This window comes from Spinacia oleracea, chromosome 5, assembly GCF_020520425.1.
Source record: "Spinacia oleracea cultivar Varoflay chromosome 5, BTI_SOV_V1, whole genome shotgun sequence".
Taxonomy (NCBI): Eukaryota; Viridiplantae; Streptophyta; class Magnoliopsida; order Caryophyllales; family Amaranthaceae; genus Spinacia; species Spinacia oleracea.
In genome coordinates this window covers 20,033,956-20,053,916 of record NC_079491.1, presented here as the reverse complement: position 1 = coordinate 20,053,916, position 19,961 = coordinate 20,033,956, and the positions used below count along the sequence as shown (strand labels likewise).

The 19,961-nt window shown below is 37.0% G+C and overlaps 1 protein-coding gene across 3 annotated transcripts; it reads right to left on the bottom strand.

Annotated features, from left to right (window-relative positions):
• Positions 1–1,695: 1,695 nt before the first annotated feature.
• Positions 1,696–19,282, bottom strand: LOC110799782 (protein SHORT ROOT IN SALT MEDIUM 1). 3 transcript variants are annotated; one of them, XM_022005053.2, is made up of 22 exons: positions 19,103–19,282; positions 17,551–17,624; positions 17,233–17,433; positions 15,847–16,131; positions 14,846–14,943; positions 13,955–14,620; positions 13,807–13,852; positions 13,067–13,159; positions 12,896–12,951; positions 12,116–12,227; positions 8,620–8,831; positions 8,468–8,531; positions 6,003–6,176; positions 5,396–5,426; positions 4,177–5,312; positions 4,019–4,093; positions 3,856–3,930; positions 3,387–3,782; positions 2,351–2,560; positions 2,225–2,266; positions 2,076–2,138; positions 1,696–1,981 (listed from the first exon to the last, which is right to left on the bottom strand). In XM_022005053.2, exons 2-22 carry the CDS (start codon positions 17,620–17,622, stop codon positions 1,883–1,885), a joined length of 4,206 nt encoding a protein of 1,401 aa, XP_021860745.2. In that variant the 5' UTR covers positions 17,623–17,624; positions 19,103–19,282; the 3' UTR covers positions 1,696–1,882. The 3 variants fall into 3 exon arrangements, with proteins under 3 accessions (XP_021860745.2, XP_056684720.1, XP_021860744.2); XM_056828742.1 differs by having other exon boundaries at positions 4,177–5,315; positions 19,066–19,280; XM_022005052.2 differs by having other exon boundaries at positions 4,177–5,315; positions 19,103–19,280.
• Positions 19,283–19,961: the final 679 nt, after the last annotated feature.

Genomic DNA, 19,961 nt, shown 5'->3' with positions numbered 1-19,961 from the left:
TAGATTGCAAAACTGGATTGTCCTCATATCTTTGATAGGGCATTTCTTGAATTTTGGACTCTTTTAGCATTATTATAAAAAATCGCTCCAAAACTGGAAAAGTTAATTGATTTGAAACATAATTTAATGGGTCAAACCTGACTTAATTCCGCTGGAAGTACAAGAAGAACATCCCTTTTAGTTGATAATTTATTTATTTTTTGATTAAGTAACGAGGACAACGCAAATTAGTGAATTACAAATAAGGGCGGGAATATTCGAATCTAAGACCTATTATACATAGGCACTCAGTCCTAAGTCCTAACCAGTAACCACTACACCAAGATCTCATTGGTTCTTTTAATTGATAATGTGATTCCATATAATCTAAAATTTCCCATATAGATTACGATTTTGGACGTGATAAAAGTGCTTAATCAATCATCATTTCTCAGACCGAGCTTTGCAATGAGACCGAAAGACTGAAAATAATCGCGTCTCAAATGTCCACACTTGTAATAAACCTAAGAATTGTGTTTAAAACTGTGGAGCGCTAAAAGCCGCCCCACATTATTCAAAACCGCCCCACTATTTTACTTTAATATCCTTATATAATGAAACTTTTCTCCCAAATTAATTACCCCATCTATTTTGAAGAGAGAAAGTATCTTCATCCAAACCACCACCATACACCCATAAAAAAAATTATTTAAACCAAGCAATTTTATTTGTCAATAAGTACATTAATCAATAAATTAAAAAAATGCTAATTTAATTTTGATTCCACAAACTTATGCATTTTAAGTTTACACCATGGTAGAGACTTATGCATTTTAAGCTCACACCATGGCATAGACTTATGCATTTTAAGCTCACACCATGGCATAGACTTATGCATTTTAAGCTCCTGCCATGGTACGAGCTTAAAATTCATAAGTCTGTACCATGGTACAAGATTAAGATGCATAAGTCTCTTAATCTTTTCTCCGAAACAAATTACATCAAATTCAACAACAAATCAAAACATTAAATAGTATAGACTTATGAGTTTTGAGCTCCGACCATGGTATACACTTATGAAGTTTAAGCTCCTTCCATGGTACGAGCTTAAACTACATAAGTCTATACCATGGTCGGAGCTCAAAACTCATAAGTCTGTACCATGGTACAAGCTTAAACTTCATAAGTCTGTACCATGGTACAAACTAGAAATGCATAAGTTTCTGAATATTTTTTTCCGAAAAAAAGTCCTCTTGTGAATTTGATGTTCCACCGGTAGTCTCGGCCATGTAAATTATTTCACATTATGTTTACGGTGGGCGGTAAAAAGGGAAAAGGTAAAGGATAATGGTAAATGCTAAAATGAGGGGGTAAATAAAAGGGGTATATGGGTAAAATATTAGGGCGGTTTTGAGTAATATGGGGCGGTAAATAGTAAGCCCCTTAAAACTTGTGGATAATCCAATACTTTTGAGAAAGATAGTATTTGGATACCAATATAACCAACAATAAAGATCAAACCTATCTGCCATCGAAAACATGTAACATCAAATAAGTTTTGCCTGAATAAAATGTAACATAATCATAATCCTCTTAGATTTAGAGGTTTTTCATCCAACACTGTATCGCTAACTTGGGGAAGTTCGCCTGGTTCAAATTTCTACCATTAATCCAATTGATTAAATCAAAACACAATCACCACACAGTTCAACAATATCTGGGGCAACAGATTCTTTTATCAAAAAAAAAATCATGGTACAACGAAATTTGAAACAAATACCTGTTTCTATCCTGGAAATAACAAAAACAATACCATTTCAAGTAATTGTCCCTTCGTTTGAAATGATACAAGGTTTTGAAGTATCATCATACAATATCAAAGCCAGCCAATTCCAAACAGCAATTACTTTTCCATGTCAACAGACATTCTTACCAACTTCTCGTACATTATGCGGTCATCCCGTCCTGTATTGCTTTCCAACAAAGCACTTTGCACAAGTTCCTAAAACAAAAGACAATCAGTGGACATGATCCTCAATAACAACGCACGTAAAAACGTAGTGACATAAAGTGTGATAGTGTCAGCAAGCTCTAACCTTCACATCCCGGTGGGAGAAAAATTTCCCTAGGTTGTGAATAAGTAGTCTCAAATCTTCCACCTGAAATAACAACGCATTTCCAAGTCTGGGATTAAGTTAAACATGCACAGATAGAAAAAGACTGGCAGGCAGTTATACATGCTTACCCTGAGATAGCCAACTCGATTTCGATCAAAGAACCTAAAAGCCTGATAACATGAACAATCACCATCAGCAAAAATCATGTCAAGTTTCAAACGAGAACTCATATCTAACAATCCCAGTGAAGTTACCTGTAGTAGTTCCTTGTCCACTGGCGCTTTATCGGCTGAAGTTTTCTTCGAAACATCAGCTCTCACTTCCTTTGGTTTGCTGGCCTCTGCATCACCACTAACTTTCTTCACATCAGAGTTGGCATCATCTTCTGCAGTTTGCTTTCTTGCATCTTTGTCATCACCCTGTTTCTGATTCTTCTCAGTCTCAATCTTTTCCGGCTCAACTTCCTAGGACAAAAACAAAGATATGTGATAAGTCGACGGAAAAAAAAATATTGTACGATGCTCCCAGTTGAGAATCATCAATGAAACTAGCAATAGAGGTCTATGAAAAACAAGCTTCACATTCAATTTTATTGTTAGACGACAAGTCAGCAACATTGAAAGATCTTTAGCAGACAAGCCTTTCAATTTAGGTTCATCAATTAACCTCCATCAAACAAACAACCAAACAAAATTAATGGATTCTATCACGTCACAAATGATGAATTGCTATAGGTTCATTGATGAATATTTCATTTAATATCATCCTATAGCCATTTGTAAGATAGAATATTAATGGCTGATCTAAGATCACGAATAAATCACCTTTTCACAATAAAAACTGTAAATGAACTTGTAACTTAGATGCTCATCCGTGGACTGCCTACTATATAAACTAAAAGGTTATTTAAATTAAAATTTTAATTTCATAATAAATTTCAGTTTTATACCTGGGACTCTAGGAAGAGTGGGGGCACAATGTGGAGGACCATATAAGAGTTGACATAGGAGGAGTGGGGGCACAATGTAGAGGACCATATACGAGTTGACATAGATGGGTTCATTCCATCGCTCACCGACAAAACAAATCCTAAGACCAATTACTACACTTATAAAGGAAAGACAATGCCAGCTCATTCAGCAAAGGTTGAAAATTATGTTATAAAATCCAAATCACGATAAGAACAAATAATTTTGGAGACGGAAGAGGCCATGATGTTTTCACATTGAGAATGCCAAAATAAAAGCAAAGAAGATAAAAACAATATGCTCTAGTATTAAAAATATTAACCTCCTTGGGCAAGTCTTTTTGAGGGCTTGCTTCTTGCATATCTTCATCATCTTCCTCATCATCTTCCTCTGGATCTTCTTCTGGATCTTCTTCCGGATCTTCTTCCGGATCCTCCTCTTCAATCATTTCTTCATCATCTTCTACAGTCTCTTTTTCAGTTTCATCATTATTTTCAGATTTACTGCCCTTGACAACATTGCTATCCTTCTCAGACATCAACTTCTCATCACTAGAATGACTTTCACCTTTCAACTGGGATTTACTAGACTTCTCTTCTGTAGGAGTATCTTCAGTTTTCAAACGCTTTGCTGATGCCTTCTCCTTTCTCTTTCTCTCAGCACTCTCCCTTTCTCTTTTCCGATTATTCCGTTTGGTTACAAATTTAATCCGCAATTTCTGCAAAACCAGCCATGTAAGTATAATGTACTCACTAGAGAGACAAATACAAGTAGAAACTCAATCTCTGTACCTGTAGAAATGTTAATACACGAGAACTCATTTGATATTGAAGCATCTCATACAAAGACTCCGCAAATACTGAGAGCTGTGAGCATGAAAAAACCACCATCATGAATCTAGTAGATTTGACTGATACAATATAGTGAACATGGGGTAAGGAGAATTATAAAGACCTCAAATGTTTCTTCTTCCACATCATTGTCAGAATAGTCTAGCAATGAGTCCAGGGAAAGTGACAATGATCGCATCTGCAGCAAATTTCGATAATCAGAAAATGGCATATCAAATTCACAATTTAATAAGGGATAAAAATGAAAACACAAACACATACATAGGTTTCCCTGCCACTTTTTGTTTGTAGAATGAGTCCAGGATGTCGAGGAGGTTCCTCTGATTTTTTTCGATCCGTATCTTTGCTTGATTTGCTTCTTGGTTCATCTTTTTTATCCTTTTCCTTCCTCTCCTTCTCCTTGGCCTTTCCCTTTGATGTACCCTTGCTATCAGCTTGAATATCCTTCGTAGGAGCGTTTTTAGTGTCAGAAACTCTATTCTCATCAAGAATCTCTTTATCCTTTCCTTTAACTTTGTCAGTACTCTTCTCAACTTTACTAGATAACATCGTATCATCGTGCTTCTGAGAACCTTCTACTATAGGGGTTGTTGTAGGAGCACATTTCACTAAGTTTCCACCTACACTTGCCTTGTCTTCATCTACCTTAGCATCACCTACATTATCACTTAACTTTACAGAATTATTCATGTTTTCATCCAGACTCTGAATAACAGTCTTGTTCTCACTATTGGCTACTCCACCAGTGCCCTTCTTTTTTGGTACCCTCTTGATGATTTTCCTTTTCACTACTCTTTTTACAGGACCATCCCGCACCACGGTAACACCAGTTGCATCTGGTTTCACCTCCGGTTTATCTTCAGTAGAGTCTGGATTCTTATCACTTTTCAAACCAGATTCTTTGTCCAATTCTTTCACAACAGCGTCAGCTTCTGACAACTTCTTTGCTACTTTCTTTCTGGTAAAAGTTTTGACACCAGTGACATCTGCAGGTGATGCATCTTGCTGACCAGCAGTTTCTGAGTTTACACCCATTGGCTCAATAGCCTTATCCTCCAACTTATTACTATCTTTACCTCCATTTTCACCAGTGACGATTTTATCAGCAACCTTCTGCTTGACAATTTTCCTCACAATTTTTTTCTTAGCAGGTTTCAAACTCTTTTGAGCACTAGTGTTGGCCCCTGCACTCTTTTTCTCTATATTGTTGGCTTCGTTAGTCAATTCATCCACTTCTTTCTTCTCGGCATTTTTTAAACTTGTGTCTACACCTTTTTCTGCCGTACTAGCCCCCTTCAGATCTCCATCCTTCTCTTTATCAACATCGACTGCCTGTCCTGGGTTCAAAACTTCCTTCTTTTTCTCAGCTTTTTTAACATCCCGTGGAGAGCTGCTTTCTGCTACATCATGAAAGTAGAATAACTACTAACTACACATGATAAGAAAAAACTACTGCACGTAAAAGTAAAAACTCTTGTACCTTTTGGAGGATCTCTTTTGTCCTTCGATTTCTGCATTGAACAATACATAAAGCATCAATAAACAGAAAGCCGCAAGGAATCTACATAAAACAAGCAACACAACAACCATAACCTTGATGATTGACTGTTCATAGAACCTTTCTTTCTGTTACGGAGAAAAATTTCCAGAATGCACTACGATCAATTAGAGAAGCCCAAGGGATACTTTTTCAGTGGGTCCAATTCCTATTCTTTTACTAGTTTATTTTTTACAGTATTCTTTTAGTCAAACAAGTTACTCCTATCATTTTAAAGAAGTAAAATCAATACTATAAATCAATAGAATTAGCAAATAAATCCCGAAAAATATTAAAATAAATTTAATTTTAAAATAATTTATATATAAATCACCTAGCTCTTAGTGTCTAATTAGACACTTGTTATCCAGGTCCTTGAGTCTTCAAATTACAAAAAAACAAATCCACTGTTTGAATCTTGTATCCATACCCAAGTCAAAAACTCGTATCCACATCCAGTTGTTGTAGTTTGCAAAACGAATAATGGGCATGCGTAAAATATATACAAGGAAGAATTGAGGTAATGCATAAATTTGTTGAACAGACAAACCTCTTTTCCTAAAGAGAGTTTCTTCTCGCGCTCTGCAACAGCTTTCTTGTGCGCCAACCACTGCTCTCGCCATGCATTTAGTGAAGGAAGACAATCTGAAAGATCTGGAACGAAAATTACAGTAACCTCTCTATGACTAAACAAGCCATCCCTGCCAACTCTGTCATAATGTATCTACAGAACAGAGCACCATCAAAGAAATTAGTGAATTAACCAATAAATTCAGTGACTTTGTGGCATTTTGGACCGAGTACCTACTACAAATTTGAAACACAACAGTAATTTACAGAATAATAAACTCATACGATCAACCTTAAGAAACAACAAAATGTTACACGGAGTACTATAACATATCTCATGTTAGCATTTCATATCATTCTTTTCTCCTCTATTTACCTATCTGATAACAAAAGGGAGATTTTATGATTCTAGCGCATAATCCAAAGACTGTTCACAAATCTAAGGGGATTATATAATCATCCATTCTAAAATCTTGTAACAAAAAATAATCATCTGTCTAAATTCTAATAATAGTCATCTCTTAAAGATGATTCATTTGCATCTGCGAATAACAAAACTTCATCCCCAAAAATTGCTGCTTAATGTAACCACAGTAAGGGGGCATTTGGTTGGGCATCTTAGAATGGTTGGAATGGAGTAGGAATCTATTCCATCCATTTTATTGTTTGGTTGAGGCTTTTTAGAATGGAGCCTCATACCAAAGGGGTTTTCCCCATCATACCCACCTCCCCCTTGAGATTCAAAAGGCATTTCACTCAAGTTACAAACCCTAACTCACCAAAGAGAGAGGAGGAGAGAGAAGCGCAAATAATACTGCCCACCATCTCCGAATCTGGCGACCAATCACCATCGAGACTGCGACCTTCCATCCAGTGTATAAAAAGGCGCGCCTAGGCTCTGAGGCGCAAGGCGATTGGAGCCAGCGCCTTTTATTGTCTAGGCGAGGCGACTTCAATGAGGCGCACCTAAGGCGCAAAAAGGCGCACCAAGGCGCACAAAGGCGCACTTTGAGGCGCAAAAGGGCGCAAAAAAGGCGCACCTACCAAGAGACATACCATTTTTTCACTTTTTTTTTCACTTTTTATTAGGGCGCCTCACTTCAATGAGGCGCACCGAGGCGCACCGAGGCGCGCCTAAGGCGCTGGGAACTCCAAATCGCCTTGTTGCGCCTTGAGCCTTTTTATACATTGCTTCCATCTTCTCCGGCATGGTTGGTTCCTGTTGATTTTTTTTTCTTTTTCTTTTCTCCGCAAGTTTTGTCTATGTGATGAAGTTTTTATGGGGTTGTTTGGACATGGGGCTCAGTTGTTATTAGTGAGGTGATTTATTTTTGGATTTAAGATTTAGATAGGGTTGGTCATGTTGTCCTTTTTTCCTCCTGTAAGTGTCTTCCATTGATTTATTACTTTTGTGCTTCATATAATTCCACAATCTATTATTTTTGTCCTTCAATTCCTTGTTCTCTTATGTATATACTTCGTACATTACATGTTAAGTTTAATTAAATTGATTTTGTCTTGTGTCCTTTTTATAATTCTTGAACTGGTAGTATAATGTTTAGAATGTTTGGAGATATATATACCATACAAATCAAATTAAAATTAAAATTTCAAGTTCTATTTTTTTCCTTTTGAAGAATTTTTAAGAGACTTTAATGGAATTAAATTTGATGATGAGAATTCTTTTGTTAGTTCATTATTTAATTTTACATTAAAAAAAAAAACTAGATATAGAATCCATTACAAAAAATGAACCAAACAACATGATTAATTATAGAATTCATTCCAGAATTATACCAAACAGTTTCAGATTGGTATGGGAAAGAGAACCCATTCCACCCAGGTATGAGTTCCATACCAATCCACTCCAGTTAATGAACCAAACAACCCTTAAACAGAATTATTTAAAGTAACCTAGCATATACATCTATAAATTTATTATGAACTATGATTACAATTAATTGCACTCATCAAGGGTTTAGTATGTTGGGCAATAAAAGGCTGGGCATCATAAATGTAAAATTAGGTTAAAACTGGGGATTATTGAGGTGATTTGCCTTTAAAATGTTTCACAAGGGCCTCACAAGAGATACAGTTACGAAAAGCAATAAGTTAATCCTCACCTAACTCGAAAGAATAGAATAGACGAGCTTAAACAACTTGTTTTTCTCAAACAAATACAATCAGGAATATTAACCCAGCTAAAAGTTCCCAACAACCAAACCCTTACAAAGTCCTCATAAAACCAGGAACTTGACAAATACTTTACAACTTAAAATGCATTGCAAAAAGCTTACAAATCTTCATGAGAAACCCAATTAAATTAACATCAAGCCCAGTTCACATAGCATTGATACACAACATTATCACATTCACAAATTCTTCATAGACATTGTTCAAAGAATCTAACCATCAAATTGATGCCAACACTCCAAAAGGCTTTACCTCAAGGAAACGATTCCAATGCTGACAATTCTGCAGATCAAGATGGCTCAAATCTTTTGCATATCTACATGGAAACAAAGTCCATATCTTTTACACTTATGACCATAAAACTCACAAATGGGCAACATAAACGGACAAAGAAACACACAAACCTGAGAACAGTATGAATTAATGAAGAATCATCAAGTGATGGATCTCCACCATCAACAGCATCCCAAGGGCCTCCAATTGCCATTAAGGAACGGTCTTTTTTTAAAACAGCAAATCTAAGTAAATTGCAAATGTGTGGTATGCGATCATCCGAAATTTTTTCAGAGCAGAGGTCCTCAGTAGCACTTCTGCTGAGCCCACTCATCAAAATCATCTGTAACAGAGTCAAATCGACAAAATAACTAAACTTCATCCAGGACAAATATATTGTTATCAAAAGAGCAGAAATGATAAATCAAAATGATTAATCTTGTTTTGAAGGTTAACTAGGAAAAATCAGTCAGTGCCACCTTGGACACTTGGCATTTCATCATACCAAACAAAATTTTCTTTATCAAATAAAAATGTTCATGAAATAAAACTAGTTACAACTCGTTTTCAGTACTCTATAAGTTAAACAGTGACAACCAAGTTCAATAACCGCCACCCCATCACCCAATTCCCTGGCCACTAGTCCAAGTTGTAACTCTACTACCAATCCTTAAGAAAAACGGAGCATATCTTCAAAATTTGATGAAACTCAGCACACAACAGGGATACATGGAGCAAAAGATGGTTTTCTTTCGAAGCAAAACTATATGTATTTAATTAAAAGAGATTCTGCAATTTTTGTCAACAAAAATACAGAGCTTCAGGGTACGAATAAATTCAAGTAGCACGAAGACTAAAACAAGAGTCGGAACTGGAGGCACCAGTTCTTTACGAAACTGAAAAAAAATGGAAAAGGGAGTAGTTTTATGAACAGACGGAGTATGTCAAAAGGTATGTAATCTGTGTATGTGAATCGGTCAGCGTGCGTTTTTTTAATTTGGGAAATTCTACATGGTGACTTGTGTATTCGGTTTTACTTGGTGGAATTTATTTATTTTAACTTTCTAAATTGACCCTCTGTTTTTTGTAAAACAACTTTGTGACCTTATTTTGCAAAAAACAATCAAGCAACCCATAATAAGTTTTTTAAAAAGAAAAAAAATAACCCAAACACCCCCATCCCCTCCTCCTAATCAAGAACAACCAAGCAACCACTACCGCCTTACCTCTGTCCACCCCTGCCACACCACATAATGCCGGCAACATTCTTGCCACCACCCAAACCACAAGGATCATGAGGTTACCTTTTAGAAATAAGTGTACTGTACTCCAAACTGAGAATTGGGGCAAACACTAATTCTTATTTTATGAAGCAGAGGAGCACAAAGACGTTAAATGTGATGTGGTTGGGTGAGTCAACAGCAGCAGAAGCGAAGATTATAGATGGTGATGTACTGTAGGTGACCCTGGTGGTCGGATACACGACGGACGTGGTGGTGATGTACAGTGGCAGCACTATTTTAGGAGAGAGAAAGAGGAGTATGTGAGCTTGGAATTGTGATTTCGACAACAAGGCTGCTGCGTTTGGTAGTTTTTGGCAGATAACAGGGCGGCTGAGTTTGGTAGTTTGTTGCAGGTGGCGGTTAGTAGCATTTGGGACTGGTGCAGTGTTTAAAAAAGCTCGCTTAAGCGCTGAAGCTCGAAGCTCTAGGGCAAAGGGCTTAATTAGGTCTGAGCGAAGCGTTTGTGAAAAAGCGCACCGAAGCGCACTTAAGCGCATGAAGCGCAAAAAGCGTATGAAGCGCGCTTTTTTGAGCTTCATTGAAATTCTTCTTTATAAAAAAAATTCACGTTAAAAGCCTTTTTTATATGTTGTTATTGTCTATTGGACCACATCCTATTAATCCTTAACAATAGAAAGTGGGCCAAGAGTCCAAAAGAAAAGAAAAAAGAAGAAAAAAAGAAGATGACATATCCTTTTGAAAATAGCATAGTATATTTGTTTCCTAGTGGATATTACATGATAAACACTATGTTATATGCTTTATTTTGTTAAAACAAGGAGCAATAGGGAAGAAAATCTGATGCTTATGTGTTTTGTGGTTATTTTAGTAAGATATATATCTATAATGGTAAAGAAACCTTGACTTCTTAAAAAGTGCGCTTCACTTCGATGAAGCTCGCGCTCTATAATGGTAAAGAAACCTTGACTTCTTAAAAAGTGCGCTTCACTTCGATGAAGCTCGCGCTTTACGCTTAAGCTCTACTGCTCTAGGACTCGTATTGCTTTAGTGCGCTTTGCACTTTTTTAAACAATGGACTTATGGAAGGTGGAGTTAAGGGGTGGCTCCATGGCTGTGAGATGGGACAGGGGTAGGGCGGTGGTGTGTTTGTTCTTGGTGGGTTAGTAGTTGGTTGATTTTTTAAAAGAACAAATTTTGAGTCTTTTTTTTTTAATTAATTATAGATTTATAGGTAGTTTGTTTTTTTCTTTTCAATTTTCTTTTGGCAAAATAAGGTCATGAAAGTTGTTTAACAAAAACAAAGGGCCAATTTAGAAAGTCAAAAGAAAAAAAAGTTTCCACCAAGTTTGAAAACTCCAAAACACGAGCTACTATGTAGAATTTCCCTTTGATTTTAGAGGTGTCAGATATTTTAAGCAAAAAAGTTAAATTATTTTATAAATCTGATAGTAACTGAGCTGAGAAACCAATCGGTTTAATGTCAACAGCCTTTTTATATTGTAACCATACATCCCTCCCGCTAACTTGATAAAATCGCCTTTTCAGTCTCACTTCCTCTTCTCCCTGACTTTTCCAGTATCCTTGCTTATCTGACCTTTATCAAATTGTCATGACTCATTTCAAGAATTCTAGTTCTGTCTCCTAAAAACATTCCTCCAACTCGATTTGATTTCAATGATACAGTATCACTTCTTTTGGTATATATATTGATTTGAAGAGAACACAAACATACTGCAATAGAGTTGGTGCTTTGACAGAAACTAAAAAGTCAAGTAGAACAACAGACATCACAGTCACAGATAATATTATACAGATAGGAAAGAGAGAGGACAGGGAGAAATTGGCATCAGTTACAAATTCAAAGTCAATGGTGGATCTGACACAACATCTGTATCCCCCGAAGAAAAGTAACATAAATTATAAGAATGTGCGCTTTCTCTCCTTTTAGGTTCTATAAAACCTTGACCACTTTTAAATGTAAAGTAAAGAAACATTCCAAATACAATTCCACATGGCTGTACGCATCTACCCCACATTCCTCACATAATGAAGAAAACATTGGTCTTGAGGATGGCATGCACAAACATCTTTTGTTAATATAATCATGAAAAGTCTTAAAGTTAGAAGGAAACAAATTTGCAAGTGCCTAATAACACCGCAACATAAAAAATAAAAATAAAACTCAAATCTCCTTCTCGAGATGTATAGGACATCAGTCGAAACTCTTAATTTTCTAAGGGCAGTTGAATAGTTGATGATGCCAGAGCCAGACAACCAATTGTCCAATTCAAATACAAGAAATTTTCAATTAAAATAATGCCTCCCTCCTCTCCAAACAAGTTATAAACCTCTTTCCACCACAATACATTTGAGACAGGTTTACCTTTGCTTTCCACACAGTCCGCTTGTGCTCTGGATTTGCAGTATCTGAATGCATGGTAGAGAGCTCTTTCTGAACTGCACCGCTTGCATCCTCGACAAAATCATGCTCAAAACTGCTCGCAGACACATTTGGGGAAGAGCACAAAAAGAGATACTTATTACTTCAAATATTCTTTATAAGGAATACATATAAACAATGGGACTAAAAAGGTCAGCAGAATCATCAACCTAGTAGTTCTCACCAAAACCTGTTGTGATCAATAGCTTAGCTAATATTTCCTCCGTTTTTTTAATTGCACCATTTGGCGTTCCACGCTTGCCAATACAAAACTTTGACCATTAGTATCTTTAATTGTCTTTTAAACAAAAAGTTGATATTTTGAACCTATAAATCGAGATGAACCTAATAAGATCTCGCATGACTATATTTTTCGTTGTGGATAGTGGATTGTGAAAAAGTGGATGGTGAAAAAGTTCAAATGGTGCAATTAAAAAAAACGAAGTATAAAAGACATTCTAAACATCAATATTTTCAGGTACTAGGGCACATTCCACCAGTGGAAAATTGAATTGCTGACATTCAACTTTTGTACTTGAGTAAATACTTGTATGACATAATTTCGTAATACGAACTCTTGGCCCTTTCTATTAGCTATTTATTATAGGATATCAATCCAAATTCATTGAAGCCTAGAGGTATGGAAGAGAGAGGGAGGGGGGTGTGGGGATATAGAGAGAGAGAGAGAGAGAGAAGTGGGGATATGATAAATAGTAGAGATACCTGACAGGAGTATGCATGGGAAGTTTCAAATTCACCCTTGGCCAATTAACCACCACCTTGGAACAGAGAGTCAGGATCAGGATTCAACAGTATTAAGGAATATGAATTTCAATAAGCAACCCTGAAGTCAAACAAGATGAAACAAACTATTATGGTACGCGTCTTGACAACCTTTGAAAATTCTGGTGATATATAAAGCCTTGGGTAACGCTTATCTACTGACAGATAATCCCTCTCCACGTCTACCAATGAAGAAGTGTAAACCTGATGATAAAGAAGGTTGGTCAAAAGACAATAATGAAGCAGTGCCAGCAAAAGCAAATCAGTAGCACCCAACCAAATGCGGTGTGAGTTAGGTAGATATTACAGTACAGATGTACACTATAAAGAAAAAACTGTTACAGATAAAACAAATGTTAACAGATAATTCAAGTCGGTCATGTATAGGATACATGTTCTTCTAACTCTGTAGGTTTTCCAATACCATCTAAGGGCACTTAGAAACCACAAGTACCGGAACTAGATTAATTTGATGAGCAGAAACACTGGAAGATGAGGAAAAGAAGAGCAGGACAGGTCAATAGCCGAATAGGTAAATGGAAGAAAATGCATGGTTTAGGAAGGAGAGAATAAAAAGATGATGGTAATCTGCCAGGTTCCAGAGGCAGAATCCAAAATGTAAGCATTCAATCAAGAAAGTACCAACTACCAAGAAGATAATCCAAGAACAAACTCAGTGAAGGAAAGAGCCAAGAAGATACGCCAGAAATAAGGAAATAATTCTCTGTAGAAGGAATGGAAGGAACCATGGAATTGGAAATTCAGCAGCATCCAGTTTCAGATACCATATAGAGGGATCAGATGATACAATTGTAATACAAACAGGGCAGGCTCTTTTGATATATCTTTACCTTGCAAGCATATTCCCTCCTTTTTTCTCTAACCGGCGAATGAATCCTTCAGCGTAATAGAACAACAAGTTAGTTAAGAATCTCCTGGATATGCCAGCAACGATATATAGAGAACTACAGCATGATAAATTCAAACATCATGATCCACCTATGAAGAGCTTCACGGCGAGGAGAGTCCCGTCTTAAGGGTTTGCCATCCTTCGTCAATGAGGAACCACGCCGATCCTTGGATGATCTTGGTGGAGTACGATCACGCCTACTTTCAAGTGCTCGTTTGCGCTCACGATCACGATCACGTTCACGTTCACGCTCTTTTTCCCGGAGCTCTAATAGGCGCTTTCTTTCACGCTCCTTTTCTCGATCACGTTCGCGTTCCCGTTCTCGATCCCTATCTCTTTCCCTTTCTCTATCACGCAGTTGCTCCCTTCGACGCTCATCTTCCCTTAGATCAAGTCCACGAGAATATCTATCATCTTTTATATCATCAAGTCTTGAAAGTCCACTACGTGATGAAAGACTTCCAGGAAAGTCAGACTCGAGAGCAGTTCCATGAAGCCCTTTCCCCATGCCATAGTCCCTACCCGGAGGCAGGCTCACTCCATAACCAGGATTTGAAGAAGTTTGAGCATACACCTGATCATCTACATTCCTCTGAGGAGCTGCTCCCAAGATTGAAGGAGCAGGTTGTCCGCCATATGAGGAATTCCCAACAGCTGATACACGAGGATCAGCCTCAAGTCTTCCTCCATAAGACACAAGTTCTTGGGCTGGATGTCGAAATATACCACTTCTTACAGCAAGATAATCAGCTTGTCTGCCAGAAACGTGTTGCTATTTAGTGTAAAAAGGAAAAATAATAGTGATTGGTAACACTGCATACAGGCAGCACAAATTCATAAACATGGAAGTGGTTTTACAACAGGAGCAGGATTAATTGACACTCCTCCTTATAAAGAAACTTCTCAGAACAAAAGTACAGGATGATATCCACAAAACAAAACTTTCAGGAGTCTGTAAAATTAACATCCATCATAAGTACCTGGAAGCCTCATGAGAAGCAGATTGCAATGACTGAGATTTCAACATCTGTTCTTGTCGAAGAATTGAAGCTTCATCCAAACGATCATACATCTCAGACTGTCGAACAATTAAAATTAATTAGGAATTGGTTATTTGGTTTCCAAACATGGACCAGAGAATTGTGCAATAGGGTCCACAAGAAGCACCTCGGTCTAGTAAGTTCTATTATCAAGATAGAGTATGCAATATGCCTTAGGCCTTGCACCTAGTAAAATAAAAAGAAGTCTCTGATGGAGGTACCAAAGAAAGTTGATTCAAGGAAATGACAACAGTAACAGCAGGTCTATATCATTACAGTACAGATATGAAACTATAATGAGTCATTGCATTATTAATGATGATGTCATTAGTTCACAAGGACAACAGACATTCTCCACAATACCCTAAATAATTTCTCTCCAACAAACTACTTTACGTACAACTTCTCTTAAATTACTACCTCCCTTTTTTAGTTGTTCTATATCTTAATGGCACATTTTTGTAAGAAGAGTGGGCCAAGGGCAACATTTTGACATATATGTCCATGTGATAGTACCCATGTGACCACTTTACTATATTATCAGGGGTATCAAACTATCATCGTCTTTAGGGGAGGAAAACTTTACCAAAAAGAGAAATGGAACTATTATTTCAAAGCATCTTAAAAAGGAATATAGAACTTTGTGGGGGGGAAGAAAAGAACAAGTGTGTAATGCTAATTTAGTAAACCTCAAAAAAATTGTTTTATCAGAGTTTTTAATACGCTAATTTAACTACCAACAACAGAGGACAAAATATAAACACTATTTACCAACTTCTTCAAATAAAAAACTAAGAGCCAAAGTAAGGCAAAAAACCTACAAATTACCAAACCTATAACCCCCTCCACTCTCCAAATCGAAAGGAAAAAAAATATTAGGAAAGACCAATGAACAAGCATACAAGTTCAAAGAAATAAGGAGGAAAAAGTAAAGAAAATACCTTATGAGTATAACCAACAGAATCAGCATATCTTCCACCAGCATCAACTGGCAAATCCCTTCCCACATAAGCCCCCTGCCTTTCAGCAAATTGCCTTCTCTCAAGTGATGCATATTCGGCCATCTTATCAGGGATTAAGAGCTCAGATTTGTGGCCATACCCATGGCTAGAAGTAGGCACATAGTCCTTAGAGGCGTACTTCGGGGAATCTGCTCTCCCCGAACCATAACTAGCACGCCCTTCCATAGTAGATGGCCCAGATCCCTTAACACTTATAGAAGTACCCTTCAAAAACAATAAGACTTGTCACAAATTAAAAGGGGGGGGGATAAAGCAACCAACTAAACTAACATGTACAAACAATTTTAAAACTACATATGCAACTCTAATGTCGATTAATGGTTGATAAGGTTTCAAATACGAGCTAACTAACAAACATAATTGTAAGGAACAAAATTGAGAGGAAAACAAGATACATATAGACATATAGTTAACTAAGAGTAAGAAGTGATATCCTCATTTTCAGAAAGTTGATTGTTTATAATCTCATCAAATAACAGAAGAACTAGGGGGAGGAGGGGTTGATAATAAACAGAAATTCTGATCCACATTCCGGAATTTCCTCCCTCCGTCATCACCAACCAACATCACCACTAAGTTTCTTCCTTAATACGTAATTCACCCATGACTCCCCTGTTCTCTTTGTTGCTTCCTCGGCACTCTGCCCCCAACGCACCTCATCTTCCACATTGTTTCCCTCAGACCCTCACAAGAGCCAACATCACAATCACCATAATCATTTTACCATTATTTTCAATAACCAGGGTAATCTACATCAGACTTTTAGATATCGAACCTAGATACAGAACTTTAAAAAAAAAGGAGAAAATAACTGAACTGGAATACATAATCCTGCCAGATCCTAGATAAAAGGACGAAGGGAATTGAGATGGTGGTGATCTGGTAGAGGAAGGCCTAGCCACAAAAAAGAGTCTAGAAGGAGATATATTAGAGAAAAGAGATGGTATGGGTATAATGCAAGGGTGAAACTCCAAGCAGGAGGAAATGGAGTTCACAGAAAGGGAACAGAAATGGTAAAATGGCAGTGCGGGAGAAATTGGAGACACAAAATGGCTACAGGTAAGCTTCTTCGCCTGTTTCCCTTAATTCATGGAGTAATCATATTAAAGTCCCATCGCATGGTCTGATCCAGCCTCCAAGGTTCTACAAACCCTAACTCTGGATCTTAGTGATTTGGGTTTGGTTTGTCTGTCATAAAGCACAAATTTGGGGTCTAACTGACTCGAAACCTGATGTTGAAATGTGATTGCCCCTTACCAATTATTCTAATTATTCCAATATCTTTAATAGCAAGTTTCCACTGACCTGCTGACTAGCACTCAGTGAAGATTGGCCGTACAAAGAACCATATTGTCCTCCATACTGTGCTGCTGCAGGATGAGCTCTAAATCCTCCAATTTCTGATTCATGCGGACCACCTAAAATTGATTGATGTCGAGACCCCATTGTCAAATGAGAACTACTAGCTGGTACCCCAGCAGAGTTCCCAGGATATGCAGATGAAGACTGCGAAAAAGGAGAGGCAGATATGAGCATGTGATACAAAATCCTAATAGAAGGATATGATATACCTTCAATAAAGGATAAGAAAGGTAATATTGAGTGTAAGTTCAATAGTATTACATTTTGTCCATATGATGACTGTGCAGAGTAGGACTGCTGCCCATATGAATCACTTCCTCTGGAGGAATACATGTCTGCAAAGTCAAAGGAAAATAAATCAGGTCCTTGTTTATACATATTTATCAGATAAACAGTCGCACGTCATATAGACATACTCAACGGGCCAAGTCGAAACCAAACTGGCCAGGGTTGAGCCATATAATTAACAGACCAGTACCAACCCTGCCACCTAAGTACCCAACCCTTTTTCTACTGTACTTGAGATAGATGGGTTGTTGTACAATTTCAGCCTCTAATATTCAAAACAAATGATCTGTTGTCCTTGAATAATACAAGGAATGATGAACATCAGCATATCTCCAGGTTAACAGGTAGAATCAATATAATAGTTTAAGTTCTATTTGCAACAAGACATAACATCAAAATAAATTTTAAAATTAAGAAGATACAAGAGCGCACAAAAGTACAATGAATGTTTATCCAACTTGCAAAACCACATTTCAGACTATATAAAAGTTGTGGCTCAGTATATATAATAAAGTGAAAGACTAATAAGCCCCTGTAGTAAGCCTAGACATGGCAGAGTTGAAGAAACACGGGTTTCTACACAAAAAGTTCTACAGGATCAAGAGTAATTAAGGGTAATCATTGCATCAGCAAGTTAGTCTAACACGTGTGCAGCTTCAGCAACAGATACATAATCTGTTTACTTCTATCCAACAAAGAATTTCAGCAAAATGCATGACAGGCCGATTTCGGCAACACATTTCCCAACACAAAGAATGATAACTAAGAAATCTGACTTCCAGGCTAAGAAATCTCACACCTCCTGCTCCAGCCCATTTACACCAGATCCAAACAGAAAAGAACTAAGTAACCTCACTTCCTATAAACATAGTCTTCGCCCAAAATGCGGAATTTGACAACATAAAACAGCAGAAATGCCAACTTGTATCCAGGCCCGTCCCAGAGTCAAGGCAGGATGGGCGCCCACCCCGGGCCCAGGGAGAAAAGACCCACTTTCATAGTTTCCCTTCCTAACATAAAAGGGTTATAAACAATAGCCTGTGAAATTAGGCTGAACGCCCAGAGTAGTCCAATGGTATTGATGCCAATCATTAAACTCAAGAACCACCACCACCTACATTTCCTCAAGCTCAAGAATTCAATTTTTTTTAAAAAAATAGAAATAAAAGTTGCCCAGATTGATATTCAATTGAACTTATAAACTTCATCATTCCCTTAATTTATTGCTCTTTTCTACTCTGCTCCCTCTTTCAAAACATAGTAGTAGCATTTAACATTTTAACCAAAATGATATTGGAAAAAAGATAGTATGATCTTCAAGTAAAATTATGAAGTGGTTATAGACTAATTAGACACATACCAACACCAAAATAAACCCAACAGAATATGTTTAACAATTTGAAACCCGTCTTATCAGAAAAATCGAGTTATATGAAAACAAAGCTAACAAAAACCTAACAGAACAAAATTAACAATTTAGAAAATTACATTTTAGAATCGATACAAAATACTCGTAGATAATTACCAAGAATACCAGCAGCGGAGAAGAAGAGGTGGTTGGCAGAGGCGCCGCCGACTAGAGCTACAACTACAAGATGCTGCTTTTGTTGTTCGGGTTTTGAGAGGCGGAGGAAAGAGATGCAGAGCGAAGATTTGGAGTTTGAAGAGAGAGAAAAAGTTTAACTAGTTAACGCTCGAGCCAGGGGTCGTCCGAGTTAATGTAAGTGATTTTTCCCATTTAAATTGCATTTTTGTAAATAATTGATAGTTATTTTTGTAAATAATTGATAGTTTTATTGAGGGTATTTGGTTATGAGAAGTTTAAGGGAAAAAAGTTATTTTTGAGGTGGATTAGATGTTTGATTTTTTTATAAAGCTAATTGGGAGTGTTAGGTTATAAGAGATTTGGAAGAGAGTTTTGGGATAAAAATGTTAATCCTTAAAAAGCTTAATATAGTAGCTTTTTGCAATTAGAGGTTTGAGAAACTGAATGTAAAATTACTATTTTGTCCTAATATTGCTGAAAATTATAACACTTAACAAGCTTAGCATTCTAATTATTTCCTAGGAATTATTAGGGTGTTACAACATAGGTGTACGACAACATTTGTTTATTCTTAGGCAAACAAAAATAAAAATATAGAAGCTTGCAAAGAAGTGTCAAAATCTGACTATGAGGTAGGAGAGCGGGAAAAAAAGGAAAAAAAGTGATAGAAGAAGGAGTGGATGCAACCAACACGCGAAAGAAGAACAAAAGTGTAACACCCTAAAAATTCCTTGCTTTTATAAAACCATTTTCCAACTTAAAATAAAGGAATTACTAAAGTATTACCGCCACCGTGATAACGGTTAAGGCTATTACCAGAATTACCCAGCGGAATTTA

Excerpts from the sequence above, each read along its gene's own strand:
- LOC110799782 (XM_056828742.1), bottom strand. The coding sequence starts at position 17,622 with ATGTATTCCTCCAGAGGAAGTGATTCATATGGGCAGCAGTCCTACTCT. Across the intron at positions 13,853-13,954 it reads CGCCGTGAAGCTCTTCATAG|GATTCATTCGCCGGTTAGAG; the intron begins GTGGATCATGAT and ends ATTACGCTGAAG. Across the intron at positions 5,427-6,002 it reads AACTCTCTTTAGGAAAAGAG|AAATCGAAGGACAAAAGAGA; the intron begins GTTTGTCTGTTC and ends TGTTCAATGCAG.